General features: G+C 40.7%; 1 protein-coding gene across 23 annotated transcripts in view; it reads right to left on the bottom strand.

Annotated features, from left to right (window-relative positions):
* The window catches only part of LOC118406541 (neuron navigator 2-like), a 239,444-nt gene that overhangs the window by 72,462 nt on the left and 143,786 nt on the right, over positions 1 to 23,196 (bottom strand). For 21 of the 23 annotated variants that reach the window (XM_035806622.1, XM_035806623.1, XM_035806625.1 and 18 more), the window contains 5 exons: positions 21,869 to 22,007; positions 20,907 to 20,921; positions 17,855 to 17,982; positions 15,796 to 17,521; positions 272 to 394 (listed from right to left, as the gene is read on the bottom strand). In XM_035806622.1, the coding sequence (XP_035662515.1) occupies positions 272 to 394; positions 15,796 to 17,521; positions 17,855 to 17,982; positions 20,907 to 20,921; positions 21,869 to 22,007 (2,131 nt within the window). The remainder of the gene's footprint in view (positions 1 to 271; positions 395 to 15,795; positions 17,522 to 17,854; positions 17,983 to 20,906; positions 20,922 to 21,868; positions 22,008 to 23,196) is intronic. The other 2 variants (XM_035806606.1, XM_035806617.1) reach the window with 1 other exon arrangement.

Genomic DNA, 23,196 nt, shown 5'->3' with positions numbered 1-23,196 from the left:
AAGGTCTCAATGAATAACTCAGCGAGACATAGACTGGTAGGTGAACAAAGTTTATCGCCTAGCCTTTATAAGTTTAAAGTATTCTCTTTGTTGAGATGAGGATGGACATGCAGGTAATAAGATACACAAAATAACAGTTACTGAAGTAGGTTCTGTTGGGATTTGGGTTTAAAAAATCCATACCCAAAGCTACATTTTTCTTTCTTTAGACCATACCACAGAACAGAACATTCTTTGGACCGTACCACAGAACAGAACATGGGGGTCTCACCTGTCTGTGTCAAGGAGCTGGACCTGGCTCCGCTTCATGCACTCCCTCACAGCCGCCATGCCATCAGCAAACTTTGCCTGCATCCTGCGGCTGTACAGGGACGCTCCCCCTTCACTCATGTACCTGCAATGGACAAGAAACAATACATCACACACTGCACAGTACCTGCTTTAACTAAAAATAGAGTGGAGAGATCATAAACGTCCGTCAAGTCTCCATTAGTTTGCACAGTCTTGTAATATGACGGAGAATATACTGCTGCAAGGCAGCACTTGAACTGAAACAATTTGCAAGGTGACACCATAAACCTCTGCTAAAGCAGTACCAGTTTACACAATCTGTCAAGACATCATTTCTTCATACATTCTAACATGACATTGCAACATGACTAAGAATATACTGCAGCTAGGCTTATGTAAAAGCACTTGAACTAAAGAATTTGCATGGTAAAACCATAAAACTTTGCCAAAGAAATACTAGTTTGCACTGTCTGTCAAGACACCAATAGTTCACATAGACTTGCAACATGACTAAGAATATCAAATGCAGAGAGGATTACGTAACAGCACTTGAACTAAAACAATGGTGAGATCATAAAACTTTGCCATAGCCTTTCTAGTATGCACAATACTGTATATGGCCATAAATAATCCTGCGTTCAGCTCCAGATCTTTTTCAAACATCAAGAACCTCTCTCTTACTTAGGCCCAGGCCTACCCACAACTAAATAAGTTGAGAGATCCTTTCGTATATACTTTTATCCTTGTCGTAACTCAACCAAGACACAAATCCTGGTAAAAACACTGAATTAACCTCCCAGCCAGGTTGTTAAGCCCATGATACAGACCTGCCTATTACATCATGGCAACAGTCAAGGTTCGCAGGGCTTTGGCAAGTACTAGATGAAGATGATTGGTCCATGACAACACAAGCTGGACAGGTTCAACTTAAACGGTTTAGAAAGATGTCAGCTGACAGACATAGGTCGAAAGGGTACTGATGAAGACATATCAGGACTAAACTGCCTTTAAAAACATATAAACACATTGATGTGTAATATAAGGACACTGTCATGAACACAGTATAATAGCAATGTTTACAATAAACACAGCAACACACAAGGTTTTTGTTTGGTATCCACGTCATCTAAGGGCAATGGCATTGGGCCAATCCTTCCTTTATCACCAAAATTGGCAATAAAATATGTGATAGCAAGTTTAAAAGAGCGTAAATTTCATTATCGTTCCTGTCAATCGTTAATGAGATTGTATCAAATGTGGTACACACATTTTTATCACAGTTTCATGACAGAGGTCATCTGAGGATAAGCAGTAAATGAGGATTGCTACAGGGTCTTGACAGATGACACCATTACAAGCAGGTACCATTAAGCACAGAAAAGGTGTTGAAAGAGGTCCATCCAGGTGGGTGGCCTGCTATTCTTGATGAAGTAAACTTGAACAAGCTTGCCAAATTCTAGGGATGGGAGCTACCTAGACGTTTTGATTAGAATTTCTACGTGCTGAGATAGAAATGTACTATATTCAATCCAATGTTGTCCACAAAAGGTTTCACAACTAAGCAGACGTATGAACTAAATCTTACTTCAACACATCATCGATAGTACAATGTATTAATAGTGATTTAAGAACAAATCTAATACAGTTCTGCGCTGGCTTGTCACAATCTCTTGCGTCATCACACTGGTAAAGTTAGAACATGTTCCTAGCTACCCCTCCTCAGTTTAGCCAATGTTGAGTAAATTTGCATATGTACTTAGGCAGATGGAGTACTGGTAATAACATTTTAAGGGCTACACTATTGAATACATGTAGCTTTGACTGGGCTATTCCCTCCAATACCTGAACGGCCTCCTTTTCTCTGGACAAGACGCCGGATGATGAGGCCACTCTGACCAATCCACACTGTCCTCCATATTTCAATGCCAAGTTCGTTACGCTGTTCCCCTCAGTGTGAAGCTACCATCTTGTACAATGTACTTATACCAATGCCTACACTTTCAATAAATTAGATGATCTTCTTCAATATCTCAAACTACGCATGACTATGGTACCCTCTTTGGAGTGAGAAAGCAGACAGCTGACACACTATAAAATGTTATGCCCGATGAACGACGGCCAAAGTCCGTCACATGATGCACACTTGCGCACTTGAAGTCTAGACGTCAAATATTGCAGGACTGAAGTCAGGGCAGTGTATACATTGATAGCATATCTGGGCACGGCGGGTCCAAGTGCATTTCATCATTACGGCAAAGGTGTGACATTTCAACCCGTCAGAGGGGTTGCTGTCGTAAAATGGCACCGTAAAATATTTGGCTCCATCGTGACGCCGTTCTGAGGTCTTCATCCTACTCGCATCACGTATATAATGTTACACCCACAAAGAGGACTCGCTTACTCTGATAGCAGACCCCCTGCGAGGTACTGACCCCCGTGGAATCCGGGGGCGCTGGACTCTGACCCTGTCATCGATTCAAAATTTCTTTATTGTCCTCTGGTGCAGAGGTTGGATCCATTTTTGGGAGAGCCAAATATTTCCCTGACCTTCAAAGACCTGGTACAACTGTTTAAATGTTACAACAGTGCTGCGCCAACAGTTAGCCTTGATGCTATAATGGTTAGCTTTATGTCTACAAAACTGCAATGACTGATACTTGAAAAAATTGGGGCTGAGCAACATATGAAAGTTGAAAACCAGTATACAGGCCCATTATAGAACTTGACCTTCCTTTTTTTAACCCTGGCTTCCCACATACTGAAAATCACAAAGACACATCCAGCAGAGCTTCTCAAGTTATGCTGTCCACAACCACACATACATAGACTAACATACACATTTATAAACAAATGACACTGCAAACATAATCTTCCTGGTTAAGGTAAAATTGGTTGCAAACCTTCAACAGCAGTAGAGGAACTGCAAGTTAGTATAACATGGGCGTGAACCATCTCCGGGTTTGGCTAACTTTCAAAGACTACCCTTGGTCTTACTCAGGTCTATTATCCAGCAGCAAAACTGCATGACTCACTCACTGCGTAGGGTTTCCTGATTGTTCACGAGCCCTTCTCCTTGACTTATCGTACTCAGTAAACCCGATTTCTCCCCTTCAAACTGCCCTGAGCACCATCCAGCCCCTCTCACTGCTCAGGCTGAAACACATCAAAGCGATTCTCCCTTCTCTGTACTTCTAACAACTCATTTCAGAGGCGTCAGCACACACTACACAGTTATATACCCTAGACCAGAAAACTTGCCCTTCTTTACATGCCGTTGAACTGTGACAGTCACAGAGCAAAATCAAATAAATCAATTTTGGTTTCTTCGAAATTCCCTGTACTAAATTTACTTTAATTATTCTCCAAATACTCCACAAGGTCAAAGCATGAAGTATATCAGATGCTGAACCAGGGCTTTCAAATGTTTTCTCTGCACTAATGTGCCTATATGGTGATGAACTCAATGAACTCACTCAATAATATCTACAACTGGCTAATGAACACAAAATAGTTGCCAAATGGTAGCCCTAACAAGAACAGGGTTAGAATATAACAGTCCATGTTAAGTCTCTAACAAACACTAACAGCTAATGTATCTGATGAACTATATGCACTACTATTTGCAGATGATACTAACTTGTTTTCATCACATTCTGACCTTGGTATATTAATCAGTAAAATGAATAGAGAATTAGACAAAGTAAACAAATGGTTCCAAATTAACAAATTATCCTTAAATGTCAAGAAAACAAATTTCATTATTTTTGCAGGGAAGAAAAAATACAATAAGGAAAATGTTAAAATAGCTATTAATAACACACCAATTAATCAAGTTACGCACACGTGTTTCTTAGGTGTCACCATTGATGACAAACTTACCTGGAAAAAACATATTGACCTTATTTGCAAAAAAATCTATAAAAACATAGGTATTGTCAGAAAAATCGCAACGCTACTATCTTCTAAAACATATATGATATTATACTATAATTTACTATATCCCTATCTTGCATATTGTAACATCGTATGGGCGAGTACATACTCCACATCACTTAAACCTCTACTTCTTCTGCAGAAACGCTTCGTCCGAATAGTCTCAAATGTGTCGTATACATTCCCTTCTGCATCTTTGTTTCGTAATTTAAAAGTATTAACTATATATGATATAAACAAACTGCAAAGTTGCCTTTTTGTTCACAAAACTATTAATAGTTCTTGTATACCAAAGCAATTCCAGAACCTTTTCCATCACAATTCAGACCACCATCAGTACCATACCAGACAGTCTAACCATTTAAAACAGATACAAGTAAAAACACAACAAAGAAAGTTTTCCATGCTGTTCAGGTGTCCGCAAATCTGGAATAGTTTAAATGAAACCTTACATCTTAGTCATTCACCATCCATCTTCAAAAACCTGTTAAAAAAGTCATTATTAGATAATCAAACATTTAATTAATCTCCCATTCATTGTCAGTTGTTACTTTTCTTTCAATGTTATATTCTTATTACATCATTTCATTCATTTCGCCGTTATGATATTGCATTAGTTATCATTTATTGAACTATTATGATTTATTTCCATTTTGTTAATTGATATAATTCTTTTGGTTACATTATTGTCTAATGTATAATTTTTTCACGTCTATTCAATCTTGTTACTTTGGAGGAAGACTTTGTACAAGCCACGAGGCTTTTTTCTTCCCCCCTGCATGTACTTTCATCCTTTAATTTGTTTTATGTTAACCTTTTTAATGATTGTGCAAAATAAATAAAATCAATCAAATCAAATCAACACTAAACAAATCTGCCATTTCTCTTGCAAGCCAAAATTCTAACCTTTTCCCCGCTGCTTAATCTTGTAACCAGTACAAGTTTGGTGCCAACCTTATTGGAGAAGAAGATGTGCTGAGCTGAGCTGCAACAAGGACAGTAGGGCTGTGTCGAATACTCCACAAGGTCAAAGCATGAAGTATATCAGATGCTGAACCAGGGCTTTTTCAGCTCCAAGTGTTCTTTTCTCTGCACTAATGTGCCTATATGGTGATAAACTCAATGGACTCACTCAATAATATCTACAACTTGCTAATGAACACAAAAGCACTGAAAAAAATGGCAGCCCTACCAGATAGGGGATTAAAATAAAACGGTCCATGTTACAGTCAAAGACAAGCTCTGAACAAACCTGCCATTTCTCTTGCAAGCTCAGACCTTAATTTTCTTCCTGCTGCAGAAACTGTGACAAGTTTGGTGCCAACAGACTATCCTTGATAAGGAGGAGATGTGCTGAGCTGAGCTGAGCTGCAACAAGGACAGTAGGGCTGTGTCCTGGGTGTGAAGTCCTGACACCAAAACAAGTAAATGTTGACTTTTCCAAGCACCATCCTACCAGGTACAACAAACACAACCAGACCAGCTGGTATTGGCAGTACAACAGCCATTCATTGGCTCCTGGGTTCCAGGCAGTGTTTAAACTTTAAAGGATATTCTTGGAAAACTACTTTCGCTTGCTAACAGAGCCAGCGGTCACTACGGAGGATGGTACTCAGGCTAATGGAAACAGACGTGTAGCCTTAGTTTCAAAGGAAGATGATAGGACTCAGGAGTCATTGCCCAAACCCGTAATTCCTTCATCATTCCCCAAACTTCATCACTGAGAGAAACTCAAATTACTACAAGTTGTACAACAAAAAAGATATCAAAATCTATCAATGATTTTTCATCATTTATCATTTATTTAAACCAACAAACTAGATAAATGCTGGTGAATAAAAATTAACATTTCCGTCCTCTTTTGATACGATTTCACTGCACTGGGAGAAAAAAAGTGAATATGACAATATCAAGCTCACATGTTAAAGTTGCATTTTTCCTCTATTTCAACTCGTACTTACCTAGTGAGCACTGGATTCAGCAGTGATCTAAGTTATTAGGAAGCCCTCATACTTCCACAGGAGAACGAAATCCAGAAAATGCGCGAGCTTCAAAGAATTTACAGATTTTGTTCTTCAAACCCTTGAAACACTCCTGTCTAAGCCACCAAATCAAACAACATTTTTGCAGCTTACGTTCCCAGCCAAACTTTCTTCGTCCTGCCAAAAAATCATGACGTCAAATCGACAACAGAATAGCTCAGGTTCTCCCTTGGAGATTCAGTCGGGGAGGATTAACACGGGATTAAGACATCACCAGCGATAGAAGGATGAATCCTGGAGCTAATATTCCCATAGAAACTATAAATACACGTCCACATGTCCCAGATGTAGGGATCCCAGCAGGAAAGAACACAAGTGGCCAGGTTTGTATTTACGGAATGTGTGCGCTGCACGGCGGCCAGCCTGGATGCCTGACTGTTTCCTGGGCCTACACTAGCCTGGATACCAGACCCTCGCTCTAAACTATAGTATAGCCCTTTGGAGCTTAACTATAGCCCTTTTGCCTGCATGCCTGACTGTTTCCTGAGGGCCTACACTAGCCTGGATACCCTTGCGCTAAACTATAGCCTTTCGCGCTAAACTATAGCCCTTTCGCCCGGGAAGGTCGCAAGGCTGTGTACAGTTGGTAACCAATTTCCGGAGAGATTGGCGACTATAGCACGGCGGTCTGGTACCCAGGCTAGGCCTACACTAGCCTGGATACCAGACCCTCGTGCTAAACTATAGCCCTTATGCCCAGGAAGGTTACAAGGCTGTGTAGAGCACCCGATCTCCAACTATAGCACGACGGTCTGGTACCCAGGCTAGGCCTACACAGGCCAGCTCCTCGGCTCATTGGCCAACATGCCACTGTAATAAAGTTTTACTACAGACACCCAAGTTAGACACTGCGCTAGTTTGCCAACTGGGGTAGGGTAGCAACTCTGTAAGGATGACGTATGTCCTCTATAAAACATAAAAGGACTGACTTGATATGTATTTAGATTTTCTTCAAACAAATCAATAAAAAGTGTAACGGAAAGAAACCCCTACAATAATGTCAGCTTGACTTGATTGACTCCATATTCTAGAATAGAAATGAAATATTTTGGTAAAATAAAATCACCATGCTACCCACATATTACACTGCAATGAGTCTCAAATCTTCCATAAAACTGTCTCTATTCCGAGTATTCGAATTTATTTCTCAAATGGGACATAAGGTCAATACTCAGTTCCCCCTATAGAAGGTATCTGGAGTTGAAGGTCGAATAAGGTCACTATAACCACTTGTGACAAACTTGTAAATACATTAAACCTTGATAACAGAGAGGTAACAATGGCATTCTGTTGACTTTTGGACTTCTGGTCAGCCTTGAACCAAAGTTCCTTCATTAAATCTACTAACTAGCTAACAGTTCACTCTGTGTTAGGTCTTTTTTGACAGCTTAAAGGGAATCTAAAAAAAAGATTGAGCTGCTTACGATGATAAAACTGTCAACGATTTTTAAATTCCTCAACAACTTCTTGCAGTATCCATGAGATGGAAAGGAATTAGCAGCCGTTTACGATGACAGTGGCTCTGACGATCTGGCAGTAATAAAAAGGGTTGTATCCGATTGTTATAATAAATCTATCCCACACAATGTTGGGAAGTTTTACCAATATATCTGCCATTTTAAGCCTACAGAAATACATTTTCTTCAGTTTCACATCACAAAGTTCAGTTTTTCAAACAGATGTCAGAGATGAAATTTTTGTCTGTCCCTTAAATTGACATGCAGGGATGGAGGAAAGGGTCTAGGAGACAGCTCTGGTACAGATTGCATGAAGGCCTTTTCTGTGTTCTCTGTTTGTAGAGGATCTTTCTCCAAGTTTCTTGGCATCGCCATGTTACGTACGGGACAACACATCTGGTAAAACGTTGACAAACGTCTGCTGTCTGAGAATCGTCTGCCAACACAGAGGGAAAACTAATTTTCTGGGGTCTATACTCAGTGCTGTTGAGCTGACAACAACATTCATTTTTCCTGACCTACTTATAAGCTTGCGTGTGAGGTAAGCTGTCAGTAAACCCACTGAAACCAACGGGAATTCATCAAGAACGACCAAACAAGCACGATTATCTGTCTGTTAATGTTTACCTACTTAGCAAAACATCTGCACCTAAAACAGCAAAGCCTCCTGACTTACGAAATGTCACTAACACCACCCGCCCATGTTTTGGATAGGAATAAGTCGCACCAATATGAACTAATGGCAAAGGCAAACTTCCATAGACCACAAAGCATATCTAATTGAAGTGTTTTTTCACTCACGACAGTGAGTCAATAAACTGTCATGGAAGACAACTGAAGTGATGGATATGCAACTGCACCACTTAGATCCTTCTTTGCTAAGACTAATGTACGGAGGAACAATCCTGCAAACTTTGCTCACATGGTTCTTTAGACCTTTGACTCATAAAACTTTGAAAACAAAATGTGGAACATTTAAAAAAGTTTAAAAAGAACTGTATGAAAGCATCTATTAGAAAAGTCTAGACTTGGCAAAACTTTCCCCCTTTTGAACAGTGTTTCTCTCCATCTCTTTAACGATACAAACTCAACTGACAGTAACTACATGTAACAACAGCTTGTGTATGAATCAATACTTACAAATTGGGAAAGCCATCATTGTAACACTGTGGGATCCATTTCAGAGTCTAAAGGTATCCTACAAGTTTCCGTCCACACCCAAACTCTGACAATCTTATCTGATTAATGAGCTTCTGTGTTTAAGGTATCTTAACTTAATTAAGATATCATAGTTTGAAGTATCCTCGAAGCTCCTAAAGTTTTGGATTCTACTCTATTAAACTCTAGGTGCTAATCCGGCTAATCAGTTTTCTACTTCTGGATAAAATCATGAAGAAGTCTAGAGAGAAATCCGAAAGAAGGCCGTATCCAAGTAGAATGCACAAAAGTAGGACACCTATTCATTGGTCAGCCATTGCGAATGGTCAATACTGGACACTGCAGCGCTGAAAGTCCTCTTTAAACAACAGCTTGACCACACAGCAACTTAACGAACAAGTCATCGCTTACCCGAACTCATCTCCTGACAAGTATCCCCCTCCTTGGAAGTACCTGTAACTCATCCTGGCTTCACGTTTTGCACGTACGCACACCTGTACGCAGACTGTCACCTGTACAAGGCAGTGCGATCGTTACCGTCCTGAGGGTGACGTAAGGCTCCTGCGTCGGACAGCTGACTACAGATGACTAGGCTGATAAAAAAGTGGCCTCCACTTGGTGTTTACCTGGCAAGGTGACCCTTCCTGACCTCTAAAACAAACATGGCTGAAGTACCATCCAAGCAGAGTGTTCTCTGACTGATGTCCTTCACCGAAGGGCTATGTGCTCTCAGACATAACTCTGAGTTCAGAGCTTGATTCCTATACACTGGTTATACAGATCGTGGAGGAATGAAACCCAAAGATTGTACTGAGAGAAAGAGAACTAAAGTTACGATTCTAGCATATCATTCTTCGCCAAATGGGATGGAGATTGTTTTCTGACTGATGTCCTTCAGCGCAGGGCTTTTTACCCTCTATAACATCTGTGGGCAAAGTTTGTTTCCTCCACATACATGTACTTTGCTGGTGTGTGTAGTGCAGGCAGTAAAGTGACCTTGAACACAGGTGGTACCACATGTAACAGTTCAGGGTTTGCTTCCTATACTGGTTGTATAGACAGTGGAAGAACCCAAAGTTGGTACAGAGAAAAGAGCTTTCAGCATTATTTGATTCACAGGTCTGATGTCAGCACAGGCCTCTGCAACATCCATAGTAAAACTCAAAGTTTGTTTCCTCTACTGTCCACATACACCAGTCCTGTGTATAGTAAAGGCACTAGACCTTGAGCCCAGATGCTACTGCAGGTGAGAGCCAAACAACTCGAGACTGAAAATCAATCAGGTGTTTAAACAGCCCAATCTGTAGTACATGTTTTGTCCACAAAAGAAAACAAAACTGTAACATGCTACGTGCATTTTGGCATGCTTACTACCCAGCGCCATCACTACATGTTGGGCTGTCAAGCAAGGCAATTTTCATCTTTAGAACAAAAAACTTAGCTGCTCTACACTGTACACTGAATAAAGAAGTAAAAGGAATAATATCTTGCCCTTTCTACCCACCCTTTACTTTCCAGAAATACATTTACTTTTAACTTAGCTCTAATTGTAAAGCATTCTATAGCATCATCTTATTTGTCAGACTCAGTATGTATACTCTTTGTTAATAAGTAAAAATATCTTACTTTTTCTAAACGCCCTTCAAGATCCAGAAATCCTCTATCAAAAGCTCTGAATTAGCTCTAATTGTAAACCATTCCATACTATCATCTCGTCACAGTGAACACAAAATCTGTGAACAATACCTGTCGGTATAGAAAAGGTCACTCTATATAATGGTAGTAAAGGCACTCGTCGGTCTCGCAGGACCATGAGTAGTACTAATTCTACACAATGCACTTATTGTTTGTTTTTACGTTTTGAGCGTCTCTGTTCTGATGCAAGTCTCTGCTTTGCTTCCCCCGTTTCAGTCCCTCCTTGACTTCCTGTCTCCAAAGAGTTCTGTTTGCTGCAAGTGACTCCCATGTGTTGATGCTCATGTCAAGGGCCTTTAAGTCCCGTTTGATAACATCCTTAAAACGTAGGTGGGGACGGCCACGTGTTCTTGTCCCAGTAGCCAGTTCACTGTACAATAAATCCTTTGGAATCCTCCCATCTGGCATGCGGCACACATGCCCAATCCAGCGAAGTCTTCGCTGCGTCAGCAGTGTGTACATACTAGGAATATTAGCACGTGTGAGTACATCTACATTGGTGACATAATCACTCCACTTGATATGAAGGATTCTACGCAAGCAACGCATGTGAAATGTGTTGAGTTTCCTTTCCTGACTTGTGTATAGGGACCATGTTTCGCTGCCATAAAGCAGAACACTGAGAACACACGCCCTATAAACAGCAACCTTTGTGTGAATTGTGAGTTTCTGATTTCCCCAGACTCTCTTTTGTAGTCTGGCAAACGTAGTTGCTGCTCGTCCTATTTTACAATTTATTTCAGCTTCCAGGGAGAGGTTGTCTGTCACAGTGGACCCTAGGTAAGTAAACTTGGGAACTACTTCTAACTCATAATTGTTGATGGTGACTGCTGGGGGGTGATCCACTCCCTGGCACATCACTTGTGTTTTCTTTATACTTATGGTCAAGCATTAGGTGTCTTTGGAAGAAAGCAGGGAAAGACCCAAGATTGGTTTTACTCACCCGCTCCTATCACAGTGCTGACTGTGACACTGACCACTCCCTGGTTTGCAGTACAATCAGACTTACACCAAAAAAGATCCATCGCTCCAAACCCCCTGGTAAAATCCGTATAGATGCCAGGAAAACACAGATTCCAGAGAAAGTAGAGGAATTTACAGAGGCTCTAGAAGCCGCTCTCCTCAAGAAACCTGCGAGCGAAAACGCTGAGCAGAGGTGGAGTTACCTCAGAGACACACTCCACCGTACAGCATTAGGTGTCTTTGGAAGAAAGCAGGGAAAGACCCAAGATTGGTTTGAGGAGTATGCAAGTGAACTAAATGTGGTCATTGAAGAAAAATATAATGGTATGGACTGATGAAATGGTGACAGATGGCAAGAAACGATGTCTGAGTCATTCCCACAAACAAGACAAGATATCGACATTATAGATTGTTCCCTACAATGTCCACAACAAAGAATGAAGGATGTACTGTTATCTATAATGCTAAGGTCACATTTCCGAACCTGATTCTCGGTAAATTATCAGAAATGTAACACCTGCCTTTAAATCAATATAACAGTATGACCATGGGAAGGAAGCAAGCAGAATAATTCCAGAAAGACCACAATCCTACTCATATTCCAACATCTAGTGTTGTCTCCTGTCTCTCCGTCCTGATACGGAAATTTGCTTGTTGGGATGGAAAAAATGTCAACCCATTCGTCCAAAAATTCTCAACTTAATGACAGAAAATTGAGTTTTCTAAGCCTAAAAAACACTGTGATTTTTAAACAAAAATCAACAACAAGAGCTCCCAAACAAAGCGTGGGAAAGAAGTAAATATTAAAGCAGGAGATATACAATGTAGACTTCCCTGGTCTATAATTACCTCGTCCATGTCTCTCCTTCTCCTGTCAGGTTGAAAGAAGAGGAAGCTTTTCTGTCGTCCTGATTCCCAAATATTTGAGAGGCGGCAAGAGCAATTAGGCTTCAGCAGAACAGTCAATAAGATCTCATTGGTGTTAATTGTTCCGTAACATTTCACCAAAAGAGGAATGCAGCGAGGCAGACAGAAGGGAAACAGGGAGGTGTCATCAGATTTAGCCTGGGATCCTGTTGTTAATTTTCGTCCGTTTTTAACGATTACTATCTATGACTTGATAAACTTGGTATTCTGGACATCATCTCAGTGCTGCAGGCCCGCCGCCTTAGGTGGTTTGGGCACGTTGAAAGATCTAGTGACTGCATCAATAAGATCACCAAACTGAAAGTATCTGGCAACAGAGGTCGTGGTAGACCTAGGAAAACCTGGAGGGACTGTGTCAGCAGGGACTTGAAGGAGTGCGGTCTGACAGGGGTCGACCCACTGGACAGAGCCAAATGGAAGCGGAGTGTGAAGACTGGCCGACTGCTGCCTACCCCTGCGTCAGGGAACCCAGCAGCAGTATAATCTAACCATGGATAGTGAGTGAGTGTGTGACTATCTATGGCAGGGTACTAACGACTGTTGGAAGCAGTCTAAAGCTAACATGACTACAGAACATGAACATCTTACTTCTAATTTATTGTGCAAGGTTTGGGTCCATAAACTATGAATTTTGTAAGCAAAAAGTAAAACAAGGCAAGAGGACATTTAAAAAAAAATCTCTTCTATTACTATGTCTATTTTGTATACAGTGTCTCTTCAATAATCTTTCAGATGCAGAATTTTTCTTTTCATTTTTCCCTCTTCAAAACAGCTGCCATCTTTTATCATCTCTTCTCTATTACAGTCTTTGAACCTTTAAAAAAGAGCTGTTACATTTTTGCTGGATTCTACTATTCCACATGAACTTTACAGGCGTCTGACAAAGAAATATCATTTGTATTTTATCTGCCAGTCCCTGTTATATTAAAGTTTATATGACCTAAATGATCCTGACAGCTAGAGTTTCTAGCTTCTGTGTTCGACATTTCCTGTTTTACCTACACAACTCTACAACAACCACACAGCTGTGCTGGATCTGCCTGTCTCCATGGCAACAGCTAAAGGTCACCTTGATGAGTCCATTCTCTCAGGGATGACCTCTGGTCTATAAGTTGATTAACCTTCTCACCTTCTTTAACTAGGTCAAGAATGGTGGAACAGCAGGTAGATTCTGGGATAGCCCATCTAAATTGCTTGTGGTTTTATAGAGTTGTTGACTTGGAATCAAAATGTTCTGGATTCAAATCCCTAGCAATGGCTTGCGAAAGACATTTAACACCTATTTGCTCCTTCCAACTCAGATGTACCTAGCTTCAGGTAGGGACATCCTCTCAGATGAGACATAAAGCTGGAGGCCCCATGTTTCTTCAAGTGACCTTTTTCATAGTATGGAATTGTAGAAATTGAGCTTTAGAACACAATTAGAGCAAGGCATCAACAAATCGCAATAATATATGACTTCATTGCATGATGAACAATAACCATCTGAACTGCGAGATGCAAATTACGCTACTAGACAGGTGACCCAGTTCTATCCTATCATCCTAAAGGTCATCTGTGCCAATCTCTGGGGAATAGGTATAACGAGTCATTGACTTTGAACCACTCAGATGCTTCATTAGAATCTTCACTCATTTTCTGCTAATCCATCCTATATAACTATACAAAACCAAACCATATCAATTTTGCTTATCGAGACATTAAAACCTATATGACCAAATTAGGAATATTGTAGCCATACCGCAATCCCTCTCCATACAACTGCAATTTAAACCTACTCTGCTCTTTTTTTTCAAAATGACAACCTCTTAATATCCCTACCATGCTTTCTTCTTGAGATTGCATATTTCATTTTGCACCTAAATAAAATATACACACCTGTCTTCAGAGTGAAAGATATCCTAAGATTCAAACAAACAAAAAGACTTTCCTACCTTCCATCATACACGCAATTTCAGTTCCTTCATGATAAAATAAAATCTAAATACCATTCTCCACAATGCCTCCTGTCCTTGTCCTTGGACATTTCCACCATGGATCTACTGCACTGAGGACAGCGCTTCTTGCCCCACGTATAAATGTTTAGGATAGAAGGAAGCACAGCCAAGTTTCCTAAACATTCCTGTAGTCTCAGCTTATCCTTGAAGTTTGCCTGCCTGTCATCTAAGGAGCCTTGTGTGGACACCTTTAAGGAAGGCCTGTCTTCACTTTAAGTCGTGTTGATGGACAGGTAAAATGCTGCTTTTTCTTATTTATTGCCTGCGGTTCTAGCATTTTCTGAATGCCATCTGGTAGACTTTCGGTATGAAATACTACAAATTCTTGGCAGAGCACTAGAAAAAGTGGCAAAGAATTAACTTCATGTGTACGGTTCTCATAAGAAACCATAACAATTTCATGGTCTAGTTCCTGATATATCAATAATGCAAACAGTTCTATTCTTTCCAGAATAACTTATTAGCAATAAGTCAAACAGAAAGTCAACAAGAAAAATCAAATAGCAAGAAGTTAGGGACTCCAGATATCAAATAATGATTAATACTAAGTTATAGATCAAAGACACGGAAGCTACAAAAGTGTCACAGTACAAGGAAATGTATTAAGAAAGAAGTGACCACTACCCATTGAGATCAACTTGCTAGATGAGTATAAAGTTCTACCTTCCTCCTAGCACATCTAAATTTCATGAACTCTCCAAGTTAGCCAATTCCACAATTTCCTCTATTACGTTATACCACCATTCCTGATGTTTAGAAGTGTTATGATTTCTCTCTACTCCACGCCACACCCCTTACCTCTTGTCGTTTTGACTTTCTGCAGCCTGATTTTTGCCAGGCCAGGGTTTGGGCACCAAGTTTACCAGCTCGGTTCTAACATTGTCTTTCTGCCGCCTAGTGAAATGCACAGAACAAGAACGCATCGTCCTACATTTAATTACTCCCTTCGTTCTACAAATTCTTTGGAGAGTAAGACCAAAGATCGTAGAGCGAAGGCTGGCATAAGGCAGTTGTTATGACACAGTCATCTATCTACTTGCTGCTAATACTGTGACTACTGCATGTAGGACCTTGTCATCTATTCTACTCTGGCACACCTACGTGCACTGTAACGTTAGTTCACCTTTGTCCGTTGGGTAACCTATTACCGTTGTTTTTAAAAACAGGGTATGTACGGATATCAAGTCAATGGAGGTCGGTTTGAAATTGCAATATTTTCAGGACCCATTGACAAAATATCCCTTCATACCCTGTTTTTAAAAACAATGGATATAGGTTACCCATGGATGAAGGTGAATTAGCGTTATAACTAAACAAAATATAGTGACTTACCCGCTTGCGATGTCGTCAGATCTCAGATTTTTACTCAGAACGTCCCCGTCACTGACGTAACCTCCGGAAAGGTCAAGGTCAAGGCTAGCCTCTTCACTACTCTCCGGGATGTCTCCTTGCACCATGGTGCTGCGGCTGGAAATAGTTCTCCTGAGGGAGCCGGTCTGGTAGGGGTAGTTCAGAAGTCGGGGTTGCATAAGAGGGGAGGCAAAACCCTCCCCTGCCTGAACTCTGACCCCTTGTACAGGCATCACGTTAGACGCTAAGCTTACGGAACGCAAGCTGGAGTAGTGACCCGGAGTCCTGTTAAGCGTCCGTGCTCCGGATTCGCTGAAAACAGTCTCCATGCTAGTCCTCGGGTGGGACTGCGTGAAGACGTCGTCACTTCCGAAGGTCGTTTCAAGGGTACTCCTGTTAATCTGGGAGCTCCGTAAGCTCAAGATCGTGTCTTCCAGATTCTGTCTCAGATTTGCGATGTCTTTTGCAGCCCTTTTTGCACTGACTTCGGCTTCGCTCTCGGAGACTTCGTCCGCGGATGGTCTGTAAACAACACTGTCCTTGCTGCTCGAGGTAGACTTGGATTGGTCGCTGTGAGAGTTGTTGGAATTGGAACTGACGTTACTGTCGCTGTTCGGAAGTGACGTTGCTATGTGACTAAAGGGGGCGACTGTTGCAGTGTTAACATGCCCGTGGGGAGGGGAGAAGTTGATGCTACCAGAGGCTGAGCGTTTACTCTCAGAGAGAAGGTTATCGTTGGATGCTTGTCTACCTGCCTCAAAAAGCTTGGCCCCTGTCTTTGCTGAGTCCAGCTGAGTTCTACCCTGTGCAGACCAGTTTTCGTACACAGCACCTTTGTCCTTCTCCGAGTTGGTTGTTTTTCTACCAAGCCCGAACGATATGGCCTTTCCGGGCATTTTTGATCCTGCAACTGGGATATTGCTAGAAGACGATGTGTCATGCGAACTTGAGTCAGCCTTGGGCGCCAACTGGTGGATGCTCGCAGTGTTTCTTAAAGTGCCCTTTGGAATAAAACTGGCAATCCTCGAGGACGACTTCTTAAGTTTCACTCCTGTGTTTGTTTCTATCGTACCATTTTCATCCGTCGTATGTTTGACTGCAGAAGCTTTACCCTTTAAATCCGCGCCTTTCTCTGGCGTAGCTTTTGTAGACTTTGCGTCCTTACCCTTGGCTGCAGTTGCTTTTGCGTCTGTTCTAGATTTCGCAGTCTTCTTCACAGCAGTAGTGCTGGCGGTTTTGCTGTTGCTGGTCGCGTCCTTAGTGTTAGATTTGCTCAAGGCCTTCCCAAATCTTCTCTTTGCCGCGTCCTTGATCCCTGACTTGGGGTTGGCTTGCGTCGGTTCGGAAGCTGTAGCACCACTGGTCGTGCTCACGCTGGAGCTGCTGCTGGATTTTGAGGTAGTTCCTGTTGGTCCGCTCTTCGAGGCACTTTTCGAGTTGGATCCTCCAAAGAACCGGAACTTATCGAGCATAGAATTCTTGCCAGTTCTAGAAAGCGTGCTATCTGCGCTCTTGTCGCTACCGGGGGATTTTGCCACTGAAGACTTGGAAGCAGACTTGGAGACAGACTTTGTCGTGGTAGTTTTACTGGTTGTTTTTGCACCCGACTTGGAAGAATCGGATTTGTCTGACTTGACAGAGGAGGGCACACGACTGGATTTGGACGATAACTGTGGGATGCTCGATCCTCCGTTGGCAACAGGAGGACCTGGAAAGAAAATAGCAATGAAAATGATGAAGTAAAAGAAGGAAAAGGAAACAAAAAGCAAGGATATGATACTCTGCCAAAGCAGCAAAGTTTCCATAATGGCATTCACACAACAGTAAAATCTACAGTTTGATTAATCCAAGCTGCAATTTGAATATGAGCTGCTAGAGGGAGCTTTACTTTTTGAATCCTTTGAATCTTCCTACTTCAACATTTTCCAAATTTTGATAATCTTTTCTTGTTTTTCCCTCAGAGGCAATCGGGACTTTAATAATGGACAAATAGACAAAACTGATAGAAGCAAAGAAATAACATTCAGTAAATGTTTCTCACCTTCACTGCTGGTCGTGGAAACCGTCGACCCCTGAGAGTTCCGCTGGATGCGATTTTTGTCCGCGGCGGAAAGACTGCGGCGGTTCAGGTTACTTGCACTTCTGCTGGAGGCCTTGGGCGCAGGGAGCCTGGGGATACACAATTAGGACATCATGAGATACTTTAACCTGTAAATACATCTACCTTAAGTAATACATGATATGCAAGACTCTTGAGAATGTTGAGTCAGCATAACATGTTGTGCTGCCCCTACGGCTGATTAATCAGCCTATGGCTGCCTATGGGACGAACGAACGAACGAACAAAGACTCTTGAAACTGCAGCAATGTTACCTGCTCCTTTTCGCACATTAGGTTATGAAACAAAAAAAGGAGGCAACCAAGACCTGCATTACATAACACGAAGATTGGTAATACTACCTACAACATATGGGCACAGGTCCAAAAATGTTCCAAGAATTTTTTCGGTCAGTATTTTTAAAGATGTAAATTGGCCGTTAGTAGTCTTTTGTCCCTATTGGAATTACAAAATGTACCTGATTGACATAATTCTATGAGCGCAAATTGTGCAAAGGGTTCCACAAGAATCTCATACATTATATGAAGCATACAATTACAAGGACAAATTTGTTTCCTAGGTCCAGCAAGTTTCCATATCCTTACTGAAATGACCAAGTCATAATGAAACCCCTGGTTCTTTTCCCCTGTCCTTTTCTGAGAAGGAAGCATTCCTCAAGTCAAACATTGAGTCACCCCAACTTATCAAGTGTTTGCTCAAATGACACAAGCTTGTACTATCACATTACACACATGCAGTTTGTCAAAAAAAAGCATAACATCTTGACAGAGAAACATTAGACTAAGTCTACTTAAGACCTACCACAGTTGCAGAGGTCTACACTGACCAGCCTGCGGCCTCCTTAACCAACTACTGTCCTATTCACAGTTGCTTCATAAAAGGAAGCGAAGAATTCAGAAGGCACTTCCAGTGTACACAGTTTATTTGAGGTCGACTTGCACTGACCAACTAATTTGCATCTACCGTAAGGTTACAAATATGTGCAAGAAGAGAGTGAAAATCATACACCATAACTTGAAAAAAATATGCTACTTATAAACACTTTCTTCTGAAACTTAACAAACTGATAGTTTTTTTTTGCTTTTCGGATGAAAAGACAATCTGATTTTCAAATCCATACAAATTAAGGAAACTTCAATACAAATGGAAATATTTACGGTAAATTAATTGACTTCCTGGCAATCAAGGCAAAGTTAAGTCGTTTCTGAAATTAAGATAACGACAAGTCAGTTAACAGAATTCCTTAAATATATTTAGCCTCAATTGCCCAACCTTTAATTTACCCTTCCAAATAGCTGGACAGTACAGGACAGTCTCGTCTATAATCATACTATAGAAAATAGTCTAGAATTATTTCTGTTTATTAAATTCATCACCGACATCTGAGGAGACCAAAATAGTGCCTAAAGCTAGTAAGAGTTTTCTGTCTTAGCGTAGCACATGTTCACGAAACCACCTTTAAACATATCACCGATTTACTGGTTATAACATAGACTGATAGATCAAAAGGATTACTCATACCGTAATTAATCCCTCGTTCACCATTGTTTCCTGTCTTGTCTGACCGTTGTGCAAACTTGAAACAAACCAGCACCTTACTCAACAAGAAAGTTTGATTGACAAGGAAGTGTCCTGTAATCTTTCGTCAAATTTGCTCTCGTATTTCAGTTTAGTTACTGAACGATATAATTACATGTCTAGTGTGGAAATAAGGTTGACTTGTCACAAAAGGCTGTGTTTGACACAAAACTCACTGAAAGACTTTACAGACATGGTGTTAACTGGTGATTCTGTCATTTCTAAGCTACATGTTCAGTTTGGTTACATTGTGGTATAATTACACGTCTGGTGTGGAAATAAGGTAGACTTGTCACAAGGTATGTCTTCAATGCAATCTAGCTGAAGGAGTTGTTTGCTGGTAAATTTAACTCCAATAGCTCAGGCTTTTCTGTCATTTCTAGGCTATGTGATTAGTTTCTATGGAGATAAACCAACCAAGTTTGTGACTTCTCTGTCTTCAGATTATTTTTGTGGGACTGGCATGCCATTGAGGTAATTGTTTGGAAAATTAAGCACTGAAATTAGGGTTGTTGGGCAACAGTCTGAATAAATCAAAAGAGGATGTCTGCAAAACATGCCAAGATCTTTACCGACACTTCTTTTGAACAGCATTTTAAGGGAAACATCATTCTTTAACCTCTGAAAAAGGAGAAGTCATTTTGAAATTGTCAAGCTTACAGGAAATTCCAATGAAGCTAGGCACAACAAGAATTTCCTATTTTTTTGGGACAAAATACAGCATGCTCTTCTAAGCCATGTCTGTTATAAAACGTTATTAGAACCAGCAGTTCGGCTGCAGTACCAAAGCAAGCCAACAGGGGTTCCATATCTAATCATTTCTTTGATAGGACACGACCTAACTAAATACAAATTCCATAGCTTACTGAATTATGCTGTTCAGCCATATGCATACACATATACATACATGTACATACATACACACACACATACAAACAAACATACAAACACTACCAAAAACATGACCTTTTTGGAGATAGTAACAAAAATTCACGAGTCTATAGGTTCATTAAACCATAATGGCGACAGAGGCATTGGTCTAAGTGCAACGCTTTCTCAAAATGTAGATATTTGTACAGCTTGCTAACACCTGTAAAGGCAGCCAACAGTATAGGGTCTCCAACATAGAATTAACACCTGAGAATGTGAAAAAGAAGTGAGTAAAATTAGTTCACCAGTCTTCCGTCACAGACTCTTCCTTCAGGTAGGCATCAGGAGCGTTCCCCATGTTGATTTAATGACCGCCAAGTCTGAAAATCGATTACTTAAAGAAGAACGGTTCACAGACAATGGCAACACGATAGGTAAGAAACAGCAAGATAGATGCACCTGGTAGGAGCATACCACTCTGGAACGAGAGGGGTGAACAGGTAGGGAGCATAGAAAGAACACTTACCACACTTCTTCTTGTCTTTAGGAAAGCAAGGGAGTAAAAAGACCGCAGTTACAATTTTCAGGCAAACATGGTCAGGATTTTATTGTGCTAATCATAACAATTTTTAGACTTTAAAATTCATGTTGAATAGATTGAAGATGAAAAAAATAGTCGGGTTGTCCATGTAACATTCAACCATGAAATGGAATTCTTATGACTCTTCAAAATTTCATGAAAAATCAATTAGGAAGAAATAAGAATGGTGACGGCCTAGACGACTTGAGCCTGAGGACATTTTTCCTCATATATTCTCATCATTTTGTCAAAACATATTCTTCAAAGAAAGCTTGTTAAGGAAACAGTGTACATCGGTATTGTTGAGGTGGCATTTACTTGACAAAGCAGACCTGTCATCTAGTTACAGCATTGTCGAGTCTGTCTATGCAAAGGCCTTTATGAGAAATGGCAAAGGGCTACAGTAAAAGATTTAATGATGTTACATTCTTAAAAGGTTACTTTCATTCTTTTACATTTAAAACACAGAAACTAATTGGTTTTTATGGCTTTAGCTTAGGATATCTTAAGGTATTGAAAGAGCAAAGTGAAAGTAGAAGAACAACATAACAACACTCATTCCTAAGAATTTTCTGGAAAATCCATGAAATTTCAGAAAATCCATGAAGTGAGATAAATGCTGAAATTCTCATTCTGTTCCTAAGGTTTTGGTTTATCTAAAATAGCACCAATGAAAATACATTGATGTCACGGGAGCTATTTCTATTGCCTGGATGTCTCCTACATCAAGCTGCTGCAGTTACATCTTTTCCCACTAGATGGCATTACTGACAATGCAGAAAGCCAGAATGTACTCGTCTGTTCAACCAAAAGAAACTTGACTCACATTTTATCAACCATTAAAAATGCCTAAGAGCAGACATCTTCTACCAACTATTTTATTTCATGTGAGGATGAATAAGACTTACTTGGACTGTGGTTGGTCAGCTGTCTGCGCCTGCGACCTTGTTGCTCCCTGTGACCTTTGCTGCTGCTGCAGCTGCTGCTTGTACCTGGACAAGCTGAAGAACAACCCGAGGATCGCCTTTAAGTTCCCATCACGGATCTCTGTAAAACATGAGGGGAGATTCATTAATGTCTGTACAGGGTCGCCTTCAGGTTCCCATCACGGGATCTCTGTGGAGCAAGAGGGGACAGTCATTAATGTGTGTACATGGTAAATATAAAGTAAATACCCAGGATGACCTCTGAGTTCTCATCATGGATCTTTATAAAACAAGGCGATAGGTTCATAAATGTTACTAAAATTAGGAGATGCTAGACTAATACAGAACACAGAAGAAAATCGGATCCTCAGAAAAGAACTTTACAACAGACCTGAGGCTGTAGTGGCTAATGTGGCAGAGACTACCATTCACATATACATGTTGGGCTGTTTAGCCATAAGACTGATGTGAATTAGGATTTTACCATTGTCAATACATGTATATAGAAGTTTCGCGGGAAAATCACAAGACACTAACTTCATTTGAAGACAGAAAGGGCAAAAGTAGGTCACAGAGAAAGTGAAATGTCTACCTGTACATCCGGCATCACAAACCACTTTGTCAAACAAATTACCCAAACCACAAACATGCACCTGATGATTTGGTAGCACCTTAGGCCATCTTTCACCTAACAGAATCTTCAAGAAAGTTGTGAAAAAGGGCAGGTTTTTACCTTTAGAAGCTACAGAAGCTTCCTGTGCAGTTCTACTAATTACAGAGCAGTTTGAATGGGCTTTTAAGCGCTCGGAACTATCTAAATGGTCGTATCGCATGTTAAGAAGGCATCAGCTGGCAACAAGTGGTTGGATTTTTGTGTATGACTTGGCTTAGAGGACATGTGATTGTCAGGCTTGTTGGCATAAAAGTTGTTTTTCTGACATTTTACATATTCACTTTGTGGTACACTACTTTGAATTACAACTTTAATTTTCTTACACCCTATAAACTTGTTTCACCTTTTGGCAGATGAAGTTACATGTAAAGCATAGATAACTTCTCTGCGTAACTTTATTTTACCTTGTATTTTTGGAGTATTAAATGCATGAAGCATCTTCCCCTCTCCTTTTCCAGCCACCATTACAAAGAATGGTCTTTCCCATAAATTGGATAAGACTTTTTGTGCTTAAACTATTGGAGTCACATCTGTTGACCTATATTGTGGTACAAGACTGTGGGAAACCTCTATTCTCAAATCGGATTATCAGGACGAAGACTGCGTGGCCCAGGCAGAGAGGCTAATCTCCTTATAG

This window comes from Branchiostoma floridae, chromosome 19 (genome assembly GCF_000003815.2).
Source record: "Branchiostoma floridae strain S238N-H82 chromosome 19, Bfl_VNyyK, whole genome shotgun sequence".
In the NCBI taxonomy this organism is placed as follows: Eukaryota; Metazoa; Chordata; class Leptocardii; order Amphioxiformes; family Branchiostomatidae; genus Branchiostoma; species Branchiostoma floridae.
The sequence above is the reverse complement of the archived record's forward strand: the minus strand, read 5'-3'. Positions and strand labels throughout refer to the sequence as shown.